This window comes from Enhydra lutris, unplaced genomic scaffold (genome assembly GCF_002288905.1).
Source record: "Enhydra lutris kenyoni isolate GAN:26980312 unplaced genomic scaffold, ASM228890v2 scaffoldscaffold12, whole genome shotgun sequence".
Taxonomy (NCBI): Eukaryota; Metazoa; Chordata; class Mammalia; order Carnivora; family Mustelidae; genus Enhydra; species Enhydra lutris.
This window is the reverse complement of record NW_019154096.1, coordinates 24,978,700-24,998,952: the sequence shown is the minus strand read 5'-3', so window position 1 is coordinate 24,998,952 and position 20,253 is coordinate 24,978,700. Positions and strand designations below refer to the sequence as shown.

The 20,253-nt window shown below is 45.2% G+C and overlaps 1 protein-coding gene across 1 annotated transcript in view; it reads right to left on the bottom strand.

The window, feature by feature from the left end:
• LOC111145250 (sphingosine-1-phosphate lyase 1) overlaps positions 1–18,909 on the bottom strand; it is a 54,991-nt gene extending 36,082 nt beyond the window's left edge. Inside the window, exon 1 of the mRNA XM_022500040.1 lies at positions 18,572–18,909. Coding sequence (XP_022355748.1) covers positions 18,572–18,598 — 27 coding nt within the window. The 5' untranslated portion in view covers positions 18,599–18,909. The remainder of the gene's footprint in view (positions 1–18,571) is intronic.
• Positions 18,910–20,253: the final 1,344 nt, after the last annotated feature.

Here is a 20,253-nt window from a genome sequence, read left to right as displayed (position 1 = left end):
GGAGAAAGACAACTATCATATGATCTCCCTGATATGAGGGAGAGGAGATGCAACATGGGGGGTTAAGGGGGTAGGAGAAGAGTAAATGAAACAAGATGGGATTGGCAGGGAGACAAACCATAAGTGACTCTTAATCTCACAAAACAAACTGAGGGTTGATGGGGAGAGGGGGGTTGGGGAGGGGGGGTGGGGTTATGGACATTGGGGAGGGTATGTGCTATGGTGAGTGCTGTGAAGTGTGTAAACCTGGCGATTCACAGACCTGTACCCCTGGGGATAAAAATATATTATATGTTTATAAAAAATAAAATTTAAAAAAAAAAACCCTTTTGGAGGTGGCACAAACAGGGTTTGCTAACTTCACAGATACAGGAAGTATGGAGTGGGAAGCGTACACGTAATTCCAAATGTTCAAGTTTAAGTCTGAGAGAGCAGGTGAGTGGTGTCAGCACTAAGCCCAGCAGACTAGAAGAGAAAGGGAAACTGAAGAAGGTAAAGGAGATTTTGCGATAAAGATAATGATACTGGTTTGAGTTATGTTCCTGTTGGATATCTACCTGCAGTGTTCTAGTAAGAGCATGAAAGCCGAGGAGGACAGGTACTCAACAAATATTTATTGAAAACATTTCTATCCTTAGCAATTAGGCTGCAGTGTAAGGTCATTAACATCAGGCAAGTGCTAGGTTCCCTAGAGGGCTAGCCATGGAAACTCAGCTGATCTGCAACCCCCCTCGTAGTTCTTGGCCACTCCCCAGAGTCCACTGTTGCTACCAACAGCCTCAATCCTGCCCAGCGGTGACAGTGTCGGTCAGGACCTGGGGGAAGACCAGAAGAGCCTACCAATCATCAGAGGTGTGTCCTTATTTCCATCATTATGAAGAAATCTTCTAGTGTTAAGGCTAGGACCAAACCAAATGGTTAAATAGTATATATGGGGTATCTGTTTGGCTCGGTCAGCAGAGCATGCGACTCTGATCTCAGGGTCATGAGTTCAAACCCCACATTGGGCATGGAGACTACTTTAAATAATAATAAATACATGAAATGAATAATGTATACAAATGGAATGACAGAAGAAATAATCATGCAGATCAGCTTTTCCTCCGGTGATCCTAGTTCCTAATTTACCCAGAAAATAGAGCTTACCTAGGTCAAAAGGTGCCTGTAGATATTAATTTTTCACAGCACATAACAAAAAGTAATATAACTAGTATCAGGGAGAGAGCAAAGAATCAGCAAATGTAATCTGTGTTAAGTTTTACAAAGCCTATTAAGATATGAACGCATTCCTTTCTAACATTTATAAAATTACATTCAGTGAGAACGTATTTTCTTGGTAATTGCTATAAGAGGATAATGGGAGTCCTTAAATTCCAAGTCCTTAAATGTATCTCCTTAGGAAGAGATCTGTTTCTGTATTCTCCTCCAAAGACAGAATGCTGCTGGCCTTGGAAAGGTCCTAGTAAGCTGTCTGAGTAGACAACTAGATGGTCACAGAAATCACGTCCTGGCCTCAGCCCAAGGTCCTTCTGGTTACCACAAACAACCTAGGTTCCATCCCCAGTGAATAAACACCCCCTGGCACTAAGAGCTCATGGCTTTATAGGGCTCTGGGGCTAATGCACACCATCTCCTTGGAAAAAAGGATGAGGCAGCTCCTTGGGGCCTTGCATGCGGCACGAGCCTCAGGTCGGGGCCTGATGCAACACGGCAGCCCTAGAGAAGCATACAATCCCAACGCTGAAGGGAACCCTAGAGATCAAGGCCACGTTTGCAGTACACAAACAGAGGCCCTGCAGTGAGACAGCCATGCTAAGCCTAGCCACAGAAGCTGTGTCCAAGCCCGGGCCTCCGGCTCAGGGATCGGGGTTCTTTCCACCCTTCTTCATTCTAAGTGTCCATAAGCAGAGGGTCACTTAACACATTACCATCCAGTGCCATCCCAAGAGCTTCCTTCTCACAAGTTATGTTTTTGGCAGAACCTACCCTGGATATATGTACAGTTCAGAACAAACTAAAACTGCAGAAGTAGGTCATGACTACAGATATAAACACACTTAGAAACAGCACAAGAACATAATATCATTACAATTACTACTTCCCACCATGTCTTCCCCTTTACAGAAATACATTTTTTTGGGGGTCAATATACACCTGCATGTGTGTTAATAGTCAATATTTGGGCTTTTATTTCAACCTAATCCACACACTGTCTCTGGAAACACAAGAACCACAAGTGGACATCTGTGAAGGCCACTGGCTTGTCGTGCCCTCCAGGTAAGTATTTCACCAATATGTGCCTCCGCCCTTCATCTAGAGGAAGGGACACAGGTTAACAGTCACACAAGAAAGAAATTGTGTCTGTGTAGATGTGCATCTGTGTGTGTGGGGGGGGTACATGTGGCCATGTACCTCCAACCCTGAACAGAGCAGTTTTGGTAAAATTTCTACAAGGAAAGCATTCCTTCCTTCGCAGTTTGTTATCAGATTGGGAATGTATTCCCCTGGAGAAAACCAAAATAAAACACTTTGCTCACTAGCATATTTAAAATGATGACAAAGAATACCGTAAATCTTTTTTAAAATACAATATTAAAATAGAAAGATAAACCTCAGTAATATAGATTCAAAAGAGTAACTACTTTAAGGAGCTACTGTCAAAGATGAATAAACTAACTGGCCCTTCTCTTCTTAATTCTTTCCAATTTCCCATCTAATGATTAAGTTTTAGCTGATGCCTACAAGCCATCAAAATAGTACTCAATAATCCTAATCATTATCAGACAAAAGGCGGCAGCTAGGATTTATGGGAACTTAGTGGCCCTCTTAGTCCCAATCATACTGCACTCTTCCAACCCCCAAATCACTTCAAAGGAGCAAGACATTTTCATATAAAAATAACACAACAGTGAAAGTCTACAATTTCTGTAAATTTGGGACATGTGCCTTTTTATTTTTTTTATTTTTATTTTTTTGAGAGAGAAAGGAGGAGATGGGAAGGGACAGAGGGAGAGAGAGAGAGAGAGACTCTTGAGCAGGCTCCACGCCAAGCTTGGAGCCCGACGTGGGCCTCGATCCCATGATCCTGAGATCATGACTTGAGCCAAAATCAAGAGTCAGATGCTTAACCAACTGAACCACGCAGGTGCACCTGCATGTTAATTTTTAGACCACAGGATTTCATACTTTTCCTTTTTTTTTTTTAAGATTTTATTTATTTATTTGGGGGGGGGCACGAGCAGGGGAGGGGCAGAGGGAGAGCAGACTCCCTGCTGAGCAGGGAGCCTGATGTGGGGCTCCATCCTGAGCTAAAGGCAGAGGCTTAGCTGACTGAGCTGCCCAGGCACCACCAGATCCACACTTTTCCACTCCAGACCTGCAAAGTGTATTTTACAACCACCTAGCACACACAGCAACAGAATGGTAGGAAACCAAAACAAAGGTTTCCAAAATAAAACCTAACACCTGTTACTTGTGCTGCAGGTACATTTTTTTCTCTTCTTTCTTCTCTCTCTTTTTAAATGTTCAAACCACTAACTTGATTCTGCATCCCTCTGAATGGATCACAGTCTTCAGGCTTAAAAGCAGGGCCTTACTGTGAGTCTACTCCTGGCTTCTCCGAATAGAGAATACACTTGTGTAACGCAGCTGTGGGTGTTAACGTGGAGGTATGTTACACTCTCCACATTCTCAGTGGTTTTTGGACTTAAGATTTATTCTCTTCACATGTTTGTGAGTCTGGCATTATGACGTCATGAGCTAATGGTCAGTCGAAGAGATGCTGAATCCTTCCATCACAGGTTCCTCCCCTACTGGTCCCAGCCCACAGCTACTCCCAGCGACCGCTAACTCTTTCAGTCCCCACATCCCTCCAGGAGAGAAGACTCCACAGGCAAACTTCCCTCAGTGGCACTACCCACACCCTTTCCCCCAAAAAAACCCTCTTTGAGAACTAGAACTGCACTTGGCCAACTGCCAATTAGGCAGTGATATTTCTTCCCCAGCGATTTTGACCAATGCATACTAGAAGAAACACTCTAAGAATGGATAGGACTGAAAGGAAAATCCATCTGGCAGACGGCGCTTCCTTCCTCGGAACTAATACAAATAACAACAACTCTCTCCCATCGTCTTGCAGGGCGAGCCATCTGTACTCACTTCGTTCAAGAGCTTGGGCATCTCAGCTCAGGCGGCTCCCTGCGCTGCCTCCCACACTTTACGAGCAGATCTCGGGGCTACGCTGCCTGCGCTACACACATGCCTACTGCTCTCCACGGTTTCCGCCACAGGACAATTACTGCCTGAGCACCTACTATCCCCTCAGCATTATCTTATAGGAATCAGAGATCACCAGTTTGTTTTCACTTGTAACTTTCTCTTCCCTTCAAAACTCCAAGACTAGATGACCCCCTGATCACAGAGGGACTAGAATGAAGATGGGGAAGGCCCCAGGGGCCATGATAAACACGCACAGGAAAGGGTGAAGCACTTAAAAGCATTAACTCATTTGTAAAGAATACCCAGTGATATTTATATAACTTAAATTTTTAACCAGGTTTCACGTTATTTTATGTGTACTTTATAGCCTCATGAGGTTCTCAGATTAAGAATGAATGTTTCAGGGCGCCTGGGTGACTCAGTTGGTTAAGGGACTGCCTTCGGCTCAGGTCGTGATCCTGGAGTCCCAGGATCGAATCCCACATCGGGCTCCCTGCTTGGCAGGAAGTCTGCTTCTCCCTCTGACCCTCCCCCTTCTCATACTCTCTCTCTCTCTCTCTCTCTCTCTCTCTCTCAAATAAATAAAGTCTTTAAAAAAAAAAAAAAAGAGTGAATGTTTCACAGGCGCCAGGATGGCCCAGTCAGTTAGGCATCTGCCTTCGGCATGTCATGATCCCGGGGTCCTAGGATCGAGCCCCCCGTCAGGCTCCCTGCTCAGCTGGAAGTCTGCTTCTCCCTCAGCACCCCCTCAACTTGTGCGCTCTTGTACTCTCTCTCTATTAAATAAATAAATAAGAATAAATGATTTGAGGAAAAAAAAGAATGAACGGTTTCACTTCATAGATGGCAAAAAGTGAAATCAAGATAGGGTAAGTTTGCTCTATAGCAAGTAATAAGGAGCAAAGTGAGGACTAAAACACAGGACTTCACACACTTAGAGTTGAATTCCGAGACGTCCTGAACCCTCTCCCAGGGCTTCACGACACCATATGTTACTAAACATTAACTGGAGGAGGACCTGAAAGAGAACTCAAGGAAACCAAAACGCTGTGAGGCTAAGCAGAGGAACCAGCAAGTTATTCCAATGTATGTTCTCCTTCCTGATCCTCCCACATCAGAGAAAATCAGGCTAAACATCAGAGAAAAACATTCCCACTGTCAGAACGATTGACTCTACTAATAATTTCTGACAGAGACATGGATTCCTCGCCAAAAAAATGTAGCAATTTTGGTCAGTTGATTATTACCCAGCACAGAGTCTACGAAGGTTTTTTGGGTCAAAGCTAAAGTGCCCACAAACTAGTTTCCCTAGTTTTCTTCGGTTCCCGTCACAACTTGGACCCCTCCAAATGCTTGCTCGTCCAAATGAGGGCTGCTGGCCATGACGAAGACCCAGGTTCGAGTGTAAGTCTGTCACTTGCAAGAGGGAAAATTCAGAACAGTGATTCCTAGCAGTATCACTGCGGGGTCACTGTGAAACTGGGATTCTGGGAAAGCTGCTTTGCTACAAAGGCTTCACCTCCCTATCCCAGCATGGTGACTGCTCTGCATTTCCGTGTGCCTCAGCTGGGGTTATTTCTCAAGAGTCAATCAGCGCCAAGCGGCATTAGCCAATCGCACTGTGAGTTAATGCGTCCCAAAGGCAGAGCCCTCAGCCCTGGTGGGGGAGAACGACCAAGTAACTGTTTTCAGACCTGACCTCTCTTATGGCACCAAGTGCTGATAAGAATACAAACAACAGAGAAGGCATAATTTTTATATCTCCTATAACACCTTCAACATGGCAGAAACGCAAGATTTATTGGTTCAACTAAAGTGAAATAATTCTAATACTGCATCCACTAGGACTGCTCTGTACGGTCCTAGGAAAGATCCTGTCTCGCCTCTCCCACACCTCTCCTGGCGGCAGGGGTTCAAACCCGAGGAGGACAAGGGCAGGTATCTGTAACCACACACACCAGCACGGTTCAGATGAACTCACAACGCACCTCACGTCATTGGCCGCCGGAGGCAGCAGGGAGTTTCAAGACTAGCACAGGGCCCTTCTCCACCCCTCAGAGATGAACACACTGCGGCCGAAGCTCACATGACTTCCCCATCCCCTGCTGTGGTAAAAGAAAAATGACTGAGACTCAGTCTCCATACTTTGTGGCTATCCGTCTTTCAGATGACTGTTTAACATCGCCAAGTATTCCTGGAAGTGTCAGTGAGGGCCCGGCCACATCGTGCACAAGACCACACACTGCTCCTAGCTTTTATCCTTAAGCCAAATACTAATGGGAATCAAAATCTCCCACCCTGCAATGCTGCAGACAAAAAGCGACTGGTTCTCTTTTTCCTTCCACTTTCTTTATACCCGATACAACTACACACCTCACCACTCTATAGTTTTTCCCGAAGAGCCAGAAATCCGAGCTTTAAAGCAGGAATGGGCTGCTGAGGAAAAGAAGACCTGTCTTACCGAGTTCACCCACCGCCTTAATGTCTCAAAATCAGAGGGTATTTAAAGCCTGGGACTCAGGTCAAGGAGTAGAGCTAAGACACAGAAGACAACAAAGAGTTAATGTAGTCATTCTTACTACACTTCTGCCCTAAAAACACAGAAAACAAAGCAAATTAAATCTGGTTCCCTTTCACATCACATTCCACAGAACTTCAAAGTGCAAAGTAAACAGGTAAGAAAACACTATTGTTTTTGGAACCTTAAAAGACATTAAAGTTTATCAGCAAAACCAGATCACAAGCCCAAAGGAAAAACTCCCTTAGGTCATTAAAGAAGTAAGAACTGAGCAACAAAACCAGTCATCTGACTGCATTACAGAATCATCATTTCTTAGGTGGTAAAGAACCAACCATATACTTCCTCCAAAATTCCACCACGTGTGTGGAGGTCATTGCAACGAGCGTAACGGTCCATGTTTGCCCGGCCAGCCACGCCTCAAGAGTCAGAGGTACAGCTGTACTGCTCCGTAACACTTACCACGTCTAACTGCTCTGCACTTAGCACCAGAGAATTCAGACAAGCTCCTGACCATCACTGAGACATAATCCTGGCCTCAGAAAGGGGACAGACGTGCAGTGCTAGAAGTGTACTCATGGAAGATCAAAGCTTCTGAGCTCATAAACGCTGACGACAGCCCTAAGCCCTAAACGTTGTCAAACGGGTGCGTAAATTCTGCCATTTGTTTACTTGTGTTGGGGCTAAAGACACTGAGTGAAGACTGATGCAAATTCTGTCACTGAAGACTTAGAGCCCTTCTCTTCTGTGATGCATCAGGAAAGGCACCCTGCAAGCTTCAACCAGGAGAAAGCTAACATGCAGGAAACCAAGTTCAGTAAGCCAGGGCACAGGCTGAGGGATGCTGAGGTAAGAGCCTTGCTGAATACATTCTCACCCAAACGCAAGGAGGGAAGATGGTGGGGGTGGGGGGAGGTCTGTTCAAACTTGACAGCTATGAACTCCCAGAGCCTCTTACGGTAGTAGCTAAATGACTGTGCACGTACATATAAGCTACCTTTCAAAGTACAAAGGATAGGAGTTCACTATCCTCTGGCCAATTAATGGGAACTCCTTGGATTACAAAAAAGGAGCAGCAGAAATAATCCCGTATTCTTCACACATTAAGGGGAAGTCTTGACTTCCCTGCACATATCCCAGCTGGGGAAGGAGTCACATGGCCTCTCCCTTACCGTCCTTATTTACTGATAGGATTTCTACCTTTGTCACTGAGCTCAGATGCCTACCCTTTCCATGTTATAGTTCAGAAATCTCCATTTCCATCATCATGCTGCTATGAGAGATAAGAAACACTGAATCTGTGCTGGGAAGCTTAACCTAAGTTAAGCCACAAAGGCTCCTTCTCTGGAGATTCCTAACGTGCAACCTTATTCAAAAGCACAAATCAAAGACCTGTCCCTGAGTCTCTAACCAGCCATCAAGGGAATATAAACACCCACTGGAAAATCTGTTTTCAAAACCTAGTCACAAAGGAGCTACTTTTTAAAAGGGAAGAAAGGTCCAAGTTTAATAGTAACACTGGGAAAAGTTTCTGACTTTTCTGATAACCTGTTGAAAGTGCAGAAGATGTGTGCTTCCAATGGAAAATTATACATTATCTAGGACTTCCCTTAGGTTACCTGATTTTGACTGTAAGGAAGTTATTGTACAACCCTTTAAGTTGTATGTAATTACGGCAATTTAAACTATTCTTTATCTATAAACATGTAAAATCTGCCAGGTCTGGTGATGGTTCATGTGACTTCCCTCTTCACTAGGGAAGACACCAGTTTGGGTGCTGTTTACATATTCATTTTAATATCCGTGACCTATAAATGTGTCTGTTCTTTGGACCTTTCCTCTGAAACGGTTATAACGTCTGCCAGGTTTCCTCATTATAAGCAAAATAAAATTTTTAATGTGTGTTTGTTTTATATTTGTATCAGTGTCATGATTTTACCTTTTTTTGAAAATTATCTTTCAACAAAGGCTAAAACCCATAGGTCCCCAAACACCCCCCCACCAAAAAATATCTGGGAACATGAAACCTGTAAATAATTACAAAGGGTTCAGAACATCCTGAAGGCCAGTCATTGGGGTCTATATTCCCCAGGTTAATAAACCCCTCTTCAAAATGAATCACAGCAATAGCTTTAATATGACAAAGTATCCTATTATATGTAGAGTAAACCCAACTCTCCTATGTTGCCTGGAGGTGAGAACTATTATCCATTACTGAAAATTGGGAAAAGCCTTATGATTATAACAAAATGGAATGAAATTCTGATCCAAGCTACACAATATGGATAAACCTTCAAAACATCATGCTAAGTGAACAAAACTAATCACAAAAGACCAGACACTACAGGATTCCATTTATATGAAGTGTTCTGAATAAGAAAATCTACAGACAAAAAGCAGTTTGGGGGTCACCTAGGGCTGGGGGACTGGGAGGACATAAGGAAGTGACTGCAGAGACAAGGGGTCTCTTCTGAAAATGTTCTGAAATTGTGGTGATAGTTGTACAACTTTGTGAACACAGTGAAAAGCAATGAACTGGATGCTTTAAAAAAAAGAAACAAAAAAAGGCATTATGACCCAGCAGTTCCATTTACACTCACCACTGTTCTCTCAGCTAAGACCAACTACCTAAGATTCACAGGCTTTCTTTAAAAAACAAAACAAAGCAAAAAAAAAAAAGAAAAAAAAGCGCCTAAAGGCCTTTCTGAAAAAAAGTTGTGGTATGAGCCAAAAACAGCAGAAACTCTGCAGTTCCAGAAACAGAGAGCAAAGCTTTGGACTCCAAATGAAAGCAATCCTGAGTATCTGAAGATAACTCAGAAATCTGTAGAGCAATTATGTATAAACTAGACAAAGCAGGTCATTATTGCCTAAAGGGATGTATTTTTTAAGAGTCCATAAACAGAACTACTAACTGCTAAAAGGATGAAAGAAAAAAACAAACAAACAAACACTTTTATGGCAAGCTCATAAACCGGCGCTCCAGCCACTACCGAGGATATGAGGAAAGGACAGCCGGTTCTGGGTGCTGTTCCGAGCCGACACTCATCACCACTCCTGGAGATTCACTGAACGTCTGTGACTCGTGTCCTACAGACAGCTGCGGTGCCCTGGAAAGTCCGCACTGGCGAGCAGAGGCTTCTACTCTAATGTGAGCTCTGTGCGACCTCTGGCGTATGACTGAGCCTCTATGCAGCTGGATTTTGCTGACCTGCAAAAACAGACCCCATTGTTGTCCTTCAACCAAAAGTTCACAAGACAGACACCTCACATAGCTACTCACAGGGTGGCTGTGACTGTTCAGTGCAGTCAGGGGGTAAAAGACTGACTGCAGATAATGAACACTTCCTAAATATTTGATGAACCTGAATCTCTGATGATAAACGTTTTCCTTTCCTGCTCAGTGAGCAGCAAGGCAAAGTGAGCTCTGCCATGTCCCAAGCGAAGTCGCACGGGCAGAGCTGGGAGAGGCTCTAAGTGGTTTGCTTCCCCTGCCTACGTCTACTACCTTAAGTACTATCTTACAGATGCCAAGGTTTAATAAGACAGAGGTAAGTCAACTCTCAGCCTCCAACTATCTAACTCAATCAGAAGGTTGCAAGCGCCCTCTCACCTACACAACAGGATTATATTGGTTACCTACTCCTGTTTACAGATCATAAGCCTGATTTCAGGCATGGGCATAGATTGCTGTTGATTATTATTTTTATGACTCTTGGGAAAGCACTTGAAATCACAAGTTTATCAAAAAGGGCTGGGTAGCTTACTCCCAGGCCTTCATCCACCCTGGCTGCAATGCGGCTAGACAGGGAGCAGGTCCGGGGCGGCATTCTTGTTTTTGGCCTCTAGAGTCCTTCCTACTGGAGTATGAAAACAGAATTTTCTATTTGCCTCAATTGTTTCAGCACCAGTAAGACTAGAACTCACGGTGGTTTTAAAAGAGAATAAATCAGTCCTCTCTGCCAAAATGCATTTCAAAGGAATACATTTAAATGCTTTCAGAAAAGCCTCCAGGAAAAAAAAAAAGGTCTCCCCAGGACTGAGCACAAAGTGTAAATATACTACAACAGCTGCTTCTCAACAGAGAACCCAGGTTGCTCTCTTTCCATCAAATGTTTATTAATAGTTAGAGACGAGATAAATAAGAACACAGTAAGCTTTCACTCTCCGGGGAAATTACAGAAAAGGAAGGACATTTCACACTTTAAAAGTGCCTACCCTACTTCAGGACAGAGTTCTCAATGCTGTCTTCCTACATCTAATGTGCAGGTAACAGAATCTAAGACTCGCTGCCCAAAAGCTAAAAGCACAAGTTACTCATTAAGAAAACCCTGTGGGAGTATAAATTGGTACAACCACTTGGGAAACCCATCTGGCAGCAGGCCTCATGACCTGGCAATGCTATGTTTACCCAAAGACACATTCAAGAATGTAGCAGTGTCACTGAAAACAGCCAACAACTAGGAACACACATGTTCATCAACAATAGAAGGAATAAACTGCGGTATTTTTTTTTAACTGTGGTATTTTATACATGTAAAACCACACAGCTATGATTTTTAAAAAAACTATTGCTACATAAGAGCATGGCTGAATCTCACAGATTCGGCAAAAAGGACACTCGAAATAAAACATACTGTATGTTTCCATGTATATGAGGTTCAAAAATCAGCAAAACAAAGCTCACTTGAGAAGGATAACCCTGGTGGGTCCAAATGGGAGGGAAGGAAGAACTTGCTGGGAGGCTGGGCTGGACATTCTTAGTATCTGGGCAGCGAGCACAGTGTAACCACATGCAAATATTACTGAGCTGTATAATTAAGATTCCTGCCTTTACTGTACGCAAGTTCCTTCTCAAAAAAGAAAACTACCTTTTTTTTTTTTTTTTTTTGAACTCAAAAGTGATTTATCCACTGCCAGCGATAACCGGCCATATAAACAGCAGTATCCCAGAAAAACGAACCAGGATAAAGACTGTTCTGCAGTTCCTGCCTATACAACAGGCACAACACTCATTCAATTTCATCAAACATTTATAGTTTCCCCATTTCACGACAAAAAGCTCATGCAGCTGTATTATATCAAGTCAAAACACACTATTAGGTTAAAAAGTGCAACTTATTAGGTAAGCTGTGATCATTTTAAATCTGCATGCACCTAGTAACAAAATCTCAAAATACATACAACAAAATCTGCCAGAATTACAAGGAGAAATAAATAATTGAGAAAGTGTTTAAGATGGGAAGAGGCACCCCACAAAACACTCCATATACAAAGAGAAGGACACTTACCCTCAGGAGTAATCAGGGAAATGCATATGGGAATCAATTAGATTTTACCCTCCCAGAATGGAAAAAGTATAAAAAGCTTTGTAAGTACCAAGTCTGTGAAACCGCATAGAAACAAGAACTCACACACTGTTGCGAGGAGTATAAACTGCATCCACTTCTGCAGAGTTTGGTGTTATCAAGTGAAGGTACAACGCAGCCATTCTACTCCCAGGAGGAAATCCCAGAAAAACTTTGTCATATACAAGAAAGTTCGCTACGGTAATGTTCAAAAGAGCCCCAAACTGGAAACCACCTAAGTGCCCACCATCATGCACTGGATACACTGTGGTAGTCATACAGTGAGGCACTGGGCAACAATGAAAATGAATGAACTAGAAACTCCAATAACTACATGTAACAACACAGATGAGTCTCACAAATACTGAGCAACATAAGGAAATCACCAAAAAATACATATACACAGATTTACAGCAAGTTAAAAAATGAACAAAACTAAGCTTAGGGACATATATGTAAGTGGTAACCTTTTTCTTTTTTTTTTTTTTTTTTTTTTGGTAACACAGCAAGAGATTAATTCTTACAAAAATCAGGATAGTTACCCCTAGAGGGGAGGAAAGGAGATATAATCAGGGTGAGGCACATGGGACTGGGAGTAAATACTCTTATTTCTTAACCTGGGGATAGCTGTATGACTGTTTTACCTTTATTCTTTAAAATACAGATATGTGCTTTATATAGCTCTCTCTATGTATAACAAATTTCATACGAAAACATTTTTAATTAAAAAGGAGGGCAAGCCCTTCTCCTTGCCTTTGCTGTTCCTACCAAATAAAGCATGAACGGAACAGCTCAAGCTCAGGGCAGCTATCCTGGACCAGGAGGGACACACCGTGTTTGGTAGAACCTCCTCAAAGACCTAGGAACAGCCAGGGCAGCCAAGAAGGGTCTACTCTGGCTTTCTCTTACTTTAGAGAAATTCATTTCTACCTTTAAAAATCTCTATTACTTTAGTTTTTCTTTTATAGGCAGCCAAACCTAACCCTTCCCAGATATGTCAGTGATCTGGACAAAGGGAACACTTTCTACAATTAAAGCTGTCCAACAATGGCAAGAACTCCATGAGAAAGCACTCTGCACGCACCCCTGGCAGGGCACCATGGAAAGGATTTCCACACAGCAAGGGAAGCTGGGCTGCAGGATTTCTCAATGCCCTTCAGGCAATTAAGATTCTAAGGCTACTCCTGGAAAAAAGCAGCTCCCGCCTTGCCAAAGCTGTGGCAACATTTTGCCTCTGAATCTATCCTTCTCTTATCAGTGAGAACATTCCTTTTCTGTAACATTCTGTGTTCTATCCCTTCTTCAAGACTCTGCTAACAAGCTATCTTCTCGCTTGTGCCTCTCAGAATGAGCTTGACCTCAACTTAAGCATGCTGGCTATCCTCCCCTGGCTCCTCCAGATCGTCTACCCAACCTTCTCCACCGCCCTGTGCCTCACAGAACCGCCCTCTATGAATTAAACCTCCCAGGCTCCTTTGCTTATCCTCTGGTTTCCAGCTGGGTTTGGCTGAGGAAAGGCTCCACCGTGAGATTAGAGGGTGGGAAAAGGAAGGGTCTGAGGTATGTATTCCCCGATTCCCTTCCTGCTACGGTACCGGTTGGCAGTAGCAGCATTCCTACAGGTTACCCTCTCCTCCAGCTAAACTTTCAAGGTTCCAGAAGCTACTCTCTCTTTGCCCACTCAGGTCTAAGAATGATGATGACTCTTAACCCTGAGGCGTTTCACCAACCCCTATGGGTCTCCTTAACTCTGCCCGGCTTTGTAAACAGTCCTTTCCTTTCCTCTCATTCACAGTACCGGAGGGTGCCAGGAGATAGCAGATATAGCCAACCCCCTCCTCAGCCTGCATCATTCCATCTTCCCAGACGCCTGTTTCCCCTTACCCCCAGCATGGTTTTCCTCTCAGTAGTTATGTTCTATACGTTTCTACATACGGACTGAGTCACTCTAAATCAATTCCCTATGGAAAACTCTTAATCCCAAAATGATTCCCAGGTTTGCCACCAATGTGTACAAACTGTATGTTGGGGAGGAGCCTAATTAAGAAAGCAAACAGCACTAAAAATTCCTGACACACAGACTGCAAAGCCAAGCCAAATACTGGGATTTGGCATTTATCTATTATTTATCACCCTTCCTTTAGACCAATGGCTGGAGGAATTATCGAACTTGTTATTGTAGTTTTGCTTTACCAGTAAGACTGGAACAGTGCCAAACATGGTGCTCATCTTACAAGGGCCATTCAAATGGTCAACAAAATTTTAAAGGTCCTACCAGCCCTAATGAATTTTCCCTAGACAATCCTACAAACAAGACACCAGATTCAAAGTCAATCTTTTGGCTTATGGCTCAAATCCGACCTGACATTCAGAAAGAAAGCATGCCTGAGAGAGATTCAAGGCTCAAAAGATAAAAGCTCTGGGATCTGGAAAGATTCCATTTTGAACCCAAAAAACAAAACCAAGACAGGCTTACTGTTTCCAAATCAAGAGTGCTTCAGAAACGTTGTGAAGGAAAGCGTTTCTCAAGATTTTACTGTATTACAGAAGACTGTGCTGTATACAGTCCAATACAGACATTCCAAACCAGGACTTGGTCCATAGACAAAATAACCCGAAGGAGCACTTGAACAGACCCACTGAACTCTAAGAAAAGGCCCCATCTCTCACCCACATGAATGCCAGGGCTACACAGACACTATTACCTGTGTTAAGGAACCCTAGACCAGGGTTTCTCAACCCAAGCATTACCGACATTTTAGGCCGCATTGTTCTTGGTGGTGGAGTGCTGTGTGCAAAGTAGGGCCTGTAGCTGCATTCCTGACCTCTAGCACTCAGTAGGAAAAGCAAAAATGCCTCCAGACATTGCCGAATGCCGAGAACCTTGGCCCCAGATAAACTAGCACTCCACCTCCACCCAGCACTGCCCTGGCGTGAATGAGTCACCGGATGAGAAAAAAGCCACCCAAAGGAGCAGACTTACTCTTTTCTTAAAAGCTCTAAGTATTTGACAACTTACAAAGAGACACCATACCCTAGCACCAGGGAGGAGGAGAACATGGGTGAAAAGAATGTGGGCAAAGTGGAGAGAAACTGCTATTAAAAAAAAAAAAGAAAAAAAAAAATCCGGATTTGAAATCCTTCTGAAAACATCGCGAGTCTCAGATGAATACCCTCACCCCTTTCATTCTCTTCGAAACACAGGTGGAAAGTACTACAGTTCATGACATAAATGAGCAAACGGAAAAACTCGGGCAAACCATCCTTATCAAACGAGGGCAAAGTGTAGGCCAGGAAGGCACGGCAGACCGACGGCCACAGCCCTGCAGTATGGAGCAGGACCAGTCTTATCAGCTCCGGACTCTGGTTCATCATCATGCTTTCGTGCCACGGGATACTGTCCACATAAGCAGTTAGCAACACTATCAAACCTGCCGCCCTCTTGTTAGAACAAATATTTCGTATGCCCCTTTTATGGTTCTGAAACGGAATTCAAAGACTACCTGTGCGAGTGTAACTTTTAAAAATCGGCATAATGCCCTAACTGCCAAGGTAGGAGAAGATAAATCAGAAGATCTGTATCACGTAGCATGTATTTTCAGACAGGACCATACTAGAAAACAAAAGCACCCCCACATGGGTTTCCAAAGTGCCCCCCTCAGGGGACAGAGCTATGCTGCCCCCCTACCCCACACGAACCCCTGTCCCATCACTCGAAGAGCTCAGCAACCTCTGTCCCTGTGCGCAGTGTGGTCCGAGGCAGCATCACAAAGCAGAACAGGGGGTGCCTGGGTGGCTCAGTGGTTAGGTGTCTGCCTTTGGCTCAAGTCATGATCCCAGGGTCCTGGGATCAAGCCCTACATCGGGCTCCCTGCTCGGCGGGAAGCCTGCTTCTCCCTCTCCCGCTCCCCCTGCTTGTGTTCCCTCTCTTGCTGTGTCTTCTATCAAATAAATAAATAAAATCTTAAAAAAAAAAAAAAAAGCAGAACAGAAGGAAGGATTTGACGTTAGACTAGCTGGAGTTCAAATGGGGCTCCGCCAGCTCACGGCGGCAGCACCTTCCCTGAGCCTGGTTTTTCACCTACAAGAGGAGGATGCCAGCATATTTTTCAAAGGGTTTTCGTGAAAATTCAACGAACATGGAGAGTATCTGTTTCCGCACCTTATATGTAAGACATGCTCAATAAATGTTAGCTACCAGCCGTACGTTATTATTCCTGGGTCCACCTTGGATTGCGAACCAGCTTATGCCCATCTTATTCCCCCAGCAGAAAGGATGGATGACGGGCTATCCATTCATCAGAGATGCTCTAAAAAGGATTCATATACAATCTAAGTGAGAAGTCGCATCACGCGGCCTCCAAGATTGCTTCTACTTCTGCGGCTCTACAACAGGCTGCCTGGAATGGAGGATATTTTTTCATTTTATTACCTGGGGTCCTTTCTTCCCCGTTAGAGGGCCCAGAACATCTTCCACTTCACACAAAGTAGCTAAAGAATGCAGATAATGACCGTTTACTGCCCTCATCAAGAACCCGGCCCTGGCCACTGGTGCTTTACCATTTGGCCTCAAGAACACAGCACAGGCAAAGAAGGAATGACAGGGACGCCTGGGTGGCTCAGTTGGTTAAGCAGCTGCCTTCGGCTCAGGTCATGATCCCAGCGTCCTGGGATCGAGTCCCACATCGGGCTCCTCGCTCGTCAGGGAGCCTGCTTCTCCCTCTGCCTCTGCCTGCCATTCTGTCTGCCTGTGCTCGCTCTCTCTCCCTCTCTCTCTCTGACAAATAAATAAATAAAATCTTTAAAAAAAAAAAAAAAAAAAAAAAGAAGGAATGACAGCTTTCCCAGAGAAAGCACACAAGAAACATGTGCAGTATCCTCAGAGAGTTAGGATTCTCGAGAGCCAGTCACTGTCCGTGTGAATGCATTCCTTACACCAACAAGCAAATGAACACCCTCGATACTCTAGCTTATCAAATGAGGAAATGGTGGTGGCCAGAGAAAGGCTTCAAAACAAAACGGATGCCCAAGTTAACATCCTGAATAAAAAAGTCCTGACTGGCTACACCTTTCAAGAGAGCGCACGGGCCCAAGAAGTCACAAGCTCATCTCTGGCCACGAAGGTGCAGCCTACTTACACAAGGAAATCTTAATTTCCATCAACATACTGATCTGTCTGTAAGGGGAAAAAACAAACGGCCAATCGTTACAAACCATTCTGCATTAACCCTCTAAGGTGTTTATTTCTGAGTAGTGTCATCATTGGGGGGTTGCTTCCTTTTGCTTATGTAGAGCTCCCAATTTTTCTAATACATGGCTCCTGCGATAAGAATTTAAAATCGCATAATAAATAAGGATTATCTACTGACAATCCATGAAATTTAAAGCAAGAAGCTACTTTAAGCGAACTCTTTATCAGGATCTTTGAATTAGCCAAGTATTTACCTCGGTCTCTAAAACCATCCTTGGTCTCTGCCTCAAACCAGCACTCACCAGCACTTAATTTCCTTCTTTATCCCTCCCACAGACCTTATAGATTTTGCCACTATAGAAAGTCAGCACTGGGTATTTAAAAAACAAAAACAAAAACACCTCACTGCTAGGTTTTTTTTTTTTTTTTTTTTTTTTTTTTTTTTGCCCATTTCCCAGTGACAGCTCTCAGCTCTCTGGGAGAGTGATATAAAGAGAGGGAGATGAATTGTTCTGAAATCAGTGTTTTTGCACAAAGACACATCAGACTCAGAGAAGTAGCTTATTAAAAACAAAATGCTGTTTTTCGAGATAGCTATTAGAAAGCCACGGGCTCCCCACAATACCCCCAAAAAAGAGCCTATGGAATCATAAATGTCCCAAGAATAAAAGCTCATTTTGGGAAAACACTAGTTTTGCAATGCTATTCTCCCTGCTGGGGAGGGGTGGGGGTGGGGTGGGGAGAAAGAGGCACAGAAATCTCTAGAGGAAAAAACAGACTCTACCAAAGCAGGGATATTCCTCAGCCCAACAGAAAAACTTAAAATTCAAATTAGTTTAACTCGACAAGCATGTGTTAAGCACTTACTATAGACAGAGCACTATGACAGCTGTTTATTCATCTTTAAACATGTAAGACATGATTATCTGTTTTCTGAGGAATCTTAAGTCTCCTCTGAGAGACAAGCGCTTATCAACGAGTACACGGCAGACGCCGGCAAAACTGAATACAGGTTTTAAAACCGTTCTGGGAGTATGGAAAGGGAGAGATTAAAATCAACTACAAGAATTCTGTAAAAGAGTCTTCGTATTCATTAAATACAAACATATTCGTATATGTAAATCAGGCATTTATCCATCCCAACCAGCACACCCGAACTAAAAGGGGAGCAGAAATGCTCAGCTACCAAAAGCAAGCATCAAGAGCGAGATCCACACACTCAGATCCTTTCGACTAAAAATAAAACTTAAGGGACAAGTGCCTTATAACAAGGAGGATGTTTGGGAAAAGACTCACCAACATCAGAAGGTCCGTACTCGGCATCTTCCTCCCCCAGCCCTCCTCTGGGCGCCTCCCCTCTGCAAAAGGGAACCAGGTTTGTTTACTTCTCAAGCTTTAAACTGTCGCCTCGGCCCGCCTAGACTCGCAGGAGCAGTCAAGAAATGGTTCTCTCCCTCCTTTGAGAGCTCCGATTTCACTCGCAGCTAGGACACTCCACCCCCCCAGCACCCAAGCCAGCGAATCACAACCCTGCTGGCACTGTGCTTCCCTCCCACAGCTGACCGAACGAATCCAGACCCAGCCTCCCACCCAGCGAGCCCCCCAGGTAGACACCCGGGGAAACGCCCAGCCCGCCCCCGACCCGGCCCGGGGCCCGGGAGCCCAGCCCACCAGCGCAGCAGGGAGGAGGGTCGGACGCCGCCGGCAGCTCAGCTCAGCTCAGCTCAGCTCAGCTCAGCCCAGCCCAGCCCAGCCCAGCTTCCAGCCTCCCGAGCCCCACTGGCCTCGCCGCCGACTCCATCGCTCCCAGCCCGGAGCCCTTCCTCTCTAAGGATCACCAGATCCCGGCGGCCCCGGTCCGCTCCCACCTCCGCGGGACGGGGGCTCCCTCTCGCCCCCCCCAGCTCCCTCAGAACTAGGGCTCGGCACGCCCACACTCAGCCCGCACCCCTCGGTCCGCCAGGCCCTCCTTCCTCCTCTTCACGCCCCTACCCTGCCCACCCTGGAGCGGTCCGCGCCAGCCCGACCCTCCCTTTTCCGGAGCCGCAGCGGCCCCCTGCACTCTCCTGCCCCGAGTCCGCCGCCCCGTTCCTTCCCTCAGCCTCTCCCTCTCGCCGGCCCGGCTCCTCCTCACCACGCGAACGACTTGCCGGCGGTGGAGCGCGGGCTCCCCCTGCAGCCGCCGCCGCCGCCGCCGCCGCCGAGATTGGAGGGCCGACCGCCGGCGGACCCGCCCCTCCCCGCCCGGAAATGGCTCCCCAGTCCCGGCGTGCGCGACCCTGGCATCGGGCACGCGCACGTTCCGGCCTGGAGACCGGGGGTGGGGGGGCGAGGCCCGCCTCTCCTCCGGGCCTGACGGCGCGTGCACGCCGCCTGCTGGCCAGGCAGGGACCGGCATCTTGGCGGGCCCTGAGGGACGGTGGAACCTGGCGACAGACAGTCACAAGCTTCTCCTTCAGGCCGCCTTTTGTAAAAACCAACTCACTGGTCACATTTGGTCACTTGGAGCCCTTGAGAGAGTCAGCTCGCCGAGCACTGCACCAACTAACCCAAAGCAACCACTCAAAATGGGTCCCTAGAAAGACTTTTGGGATTTTAATAGGTGTCTCAGAGGTGTGCACCCTTTCTTTCCAGGAGATTTCCTTGAGGTCAATAATGCCTGAAGAAAAGCTACATGAAAACTCCCTAAAAGGGATGGGGAATTATCCTCCCCATTCTCCCCTCCCCCTACAAACATGAAGAACAGAGACCAGGTACTGGGCAAAAAACGTTACCAATATTACTTTATTTTCATGAGCAATGTCGGGAAGCGTCTAATACTGAAGTGAAAGTGCCCACCGGGACCACAAACGTCAGCCTTCATTTCCAGATGAAGTAGCTCAATCTCAAATATGTTTTTCATGACTTGCCCAGGACACTAACTCGGCAGGAGCAAAGATAGGGTAGTCTCAGGTAACTGACCAGTGATCAGCATGCTG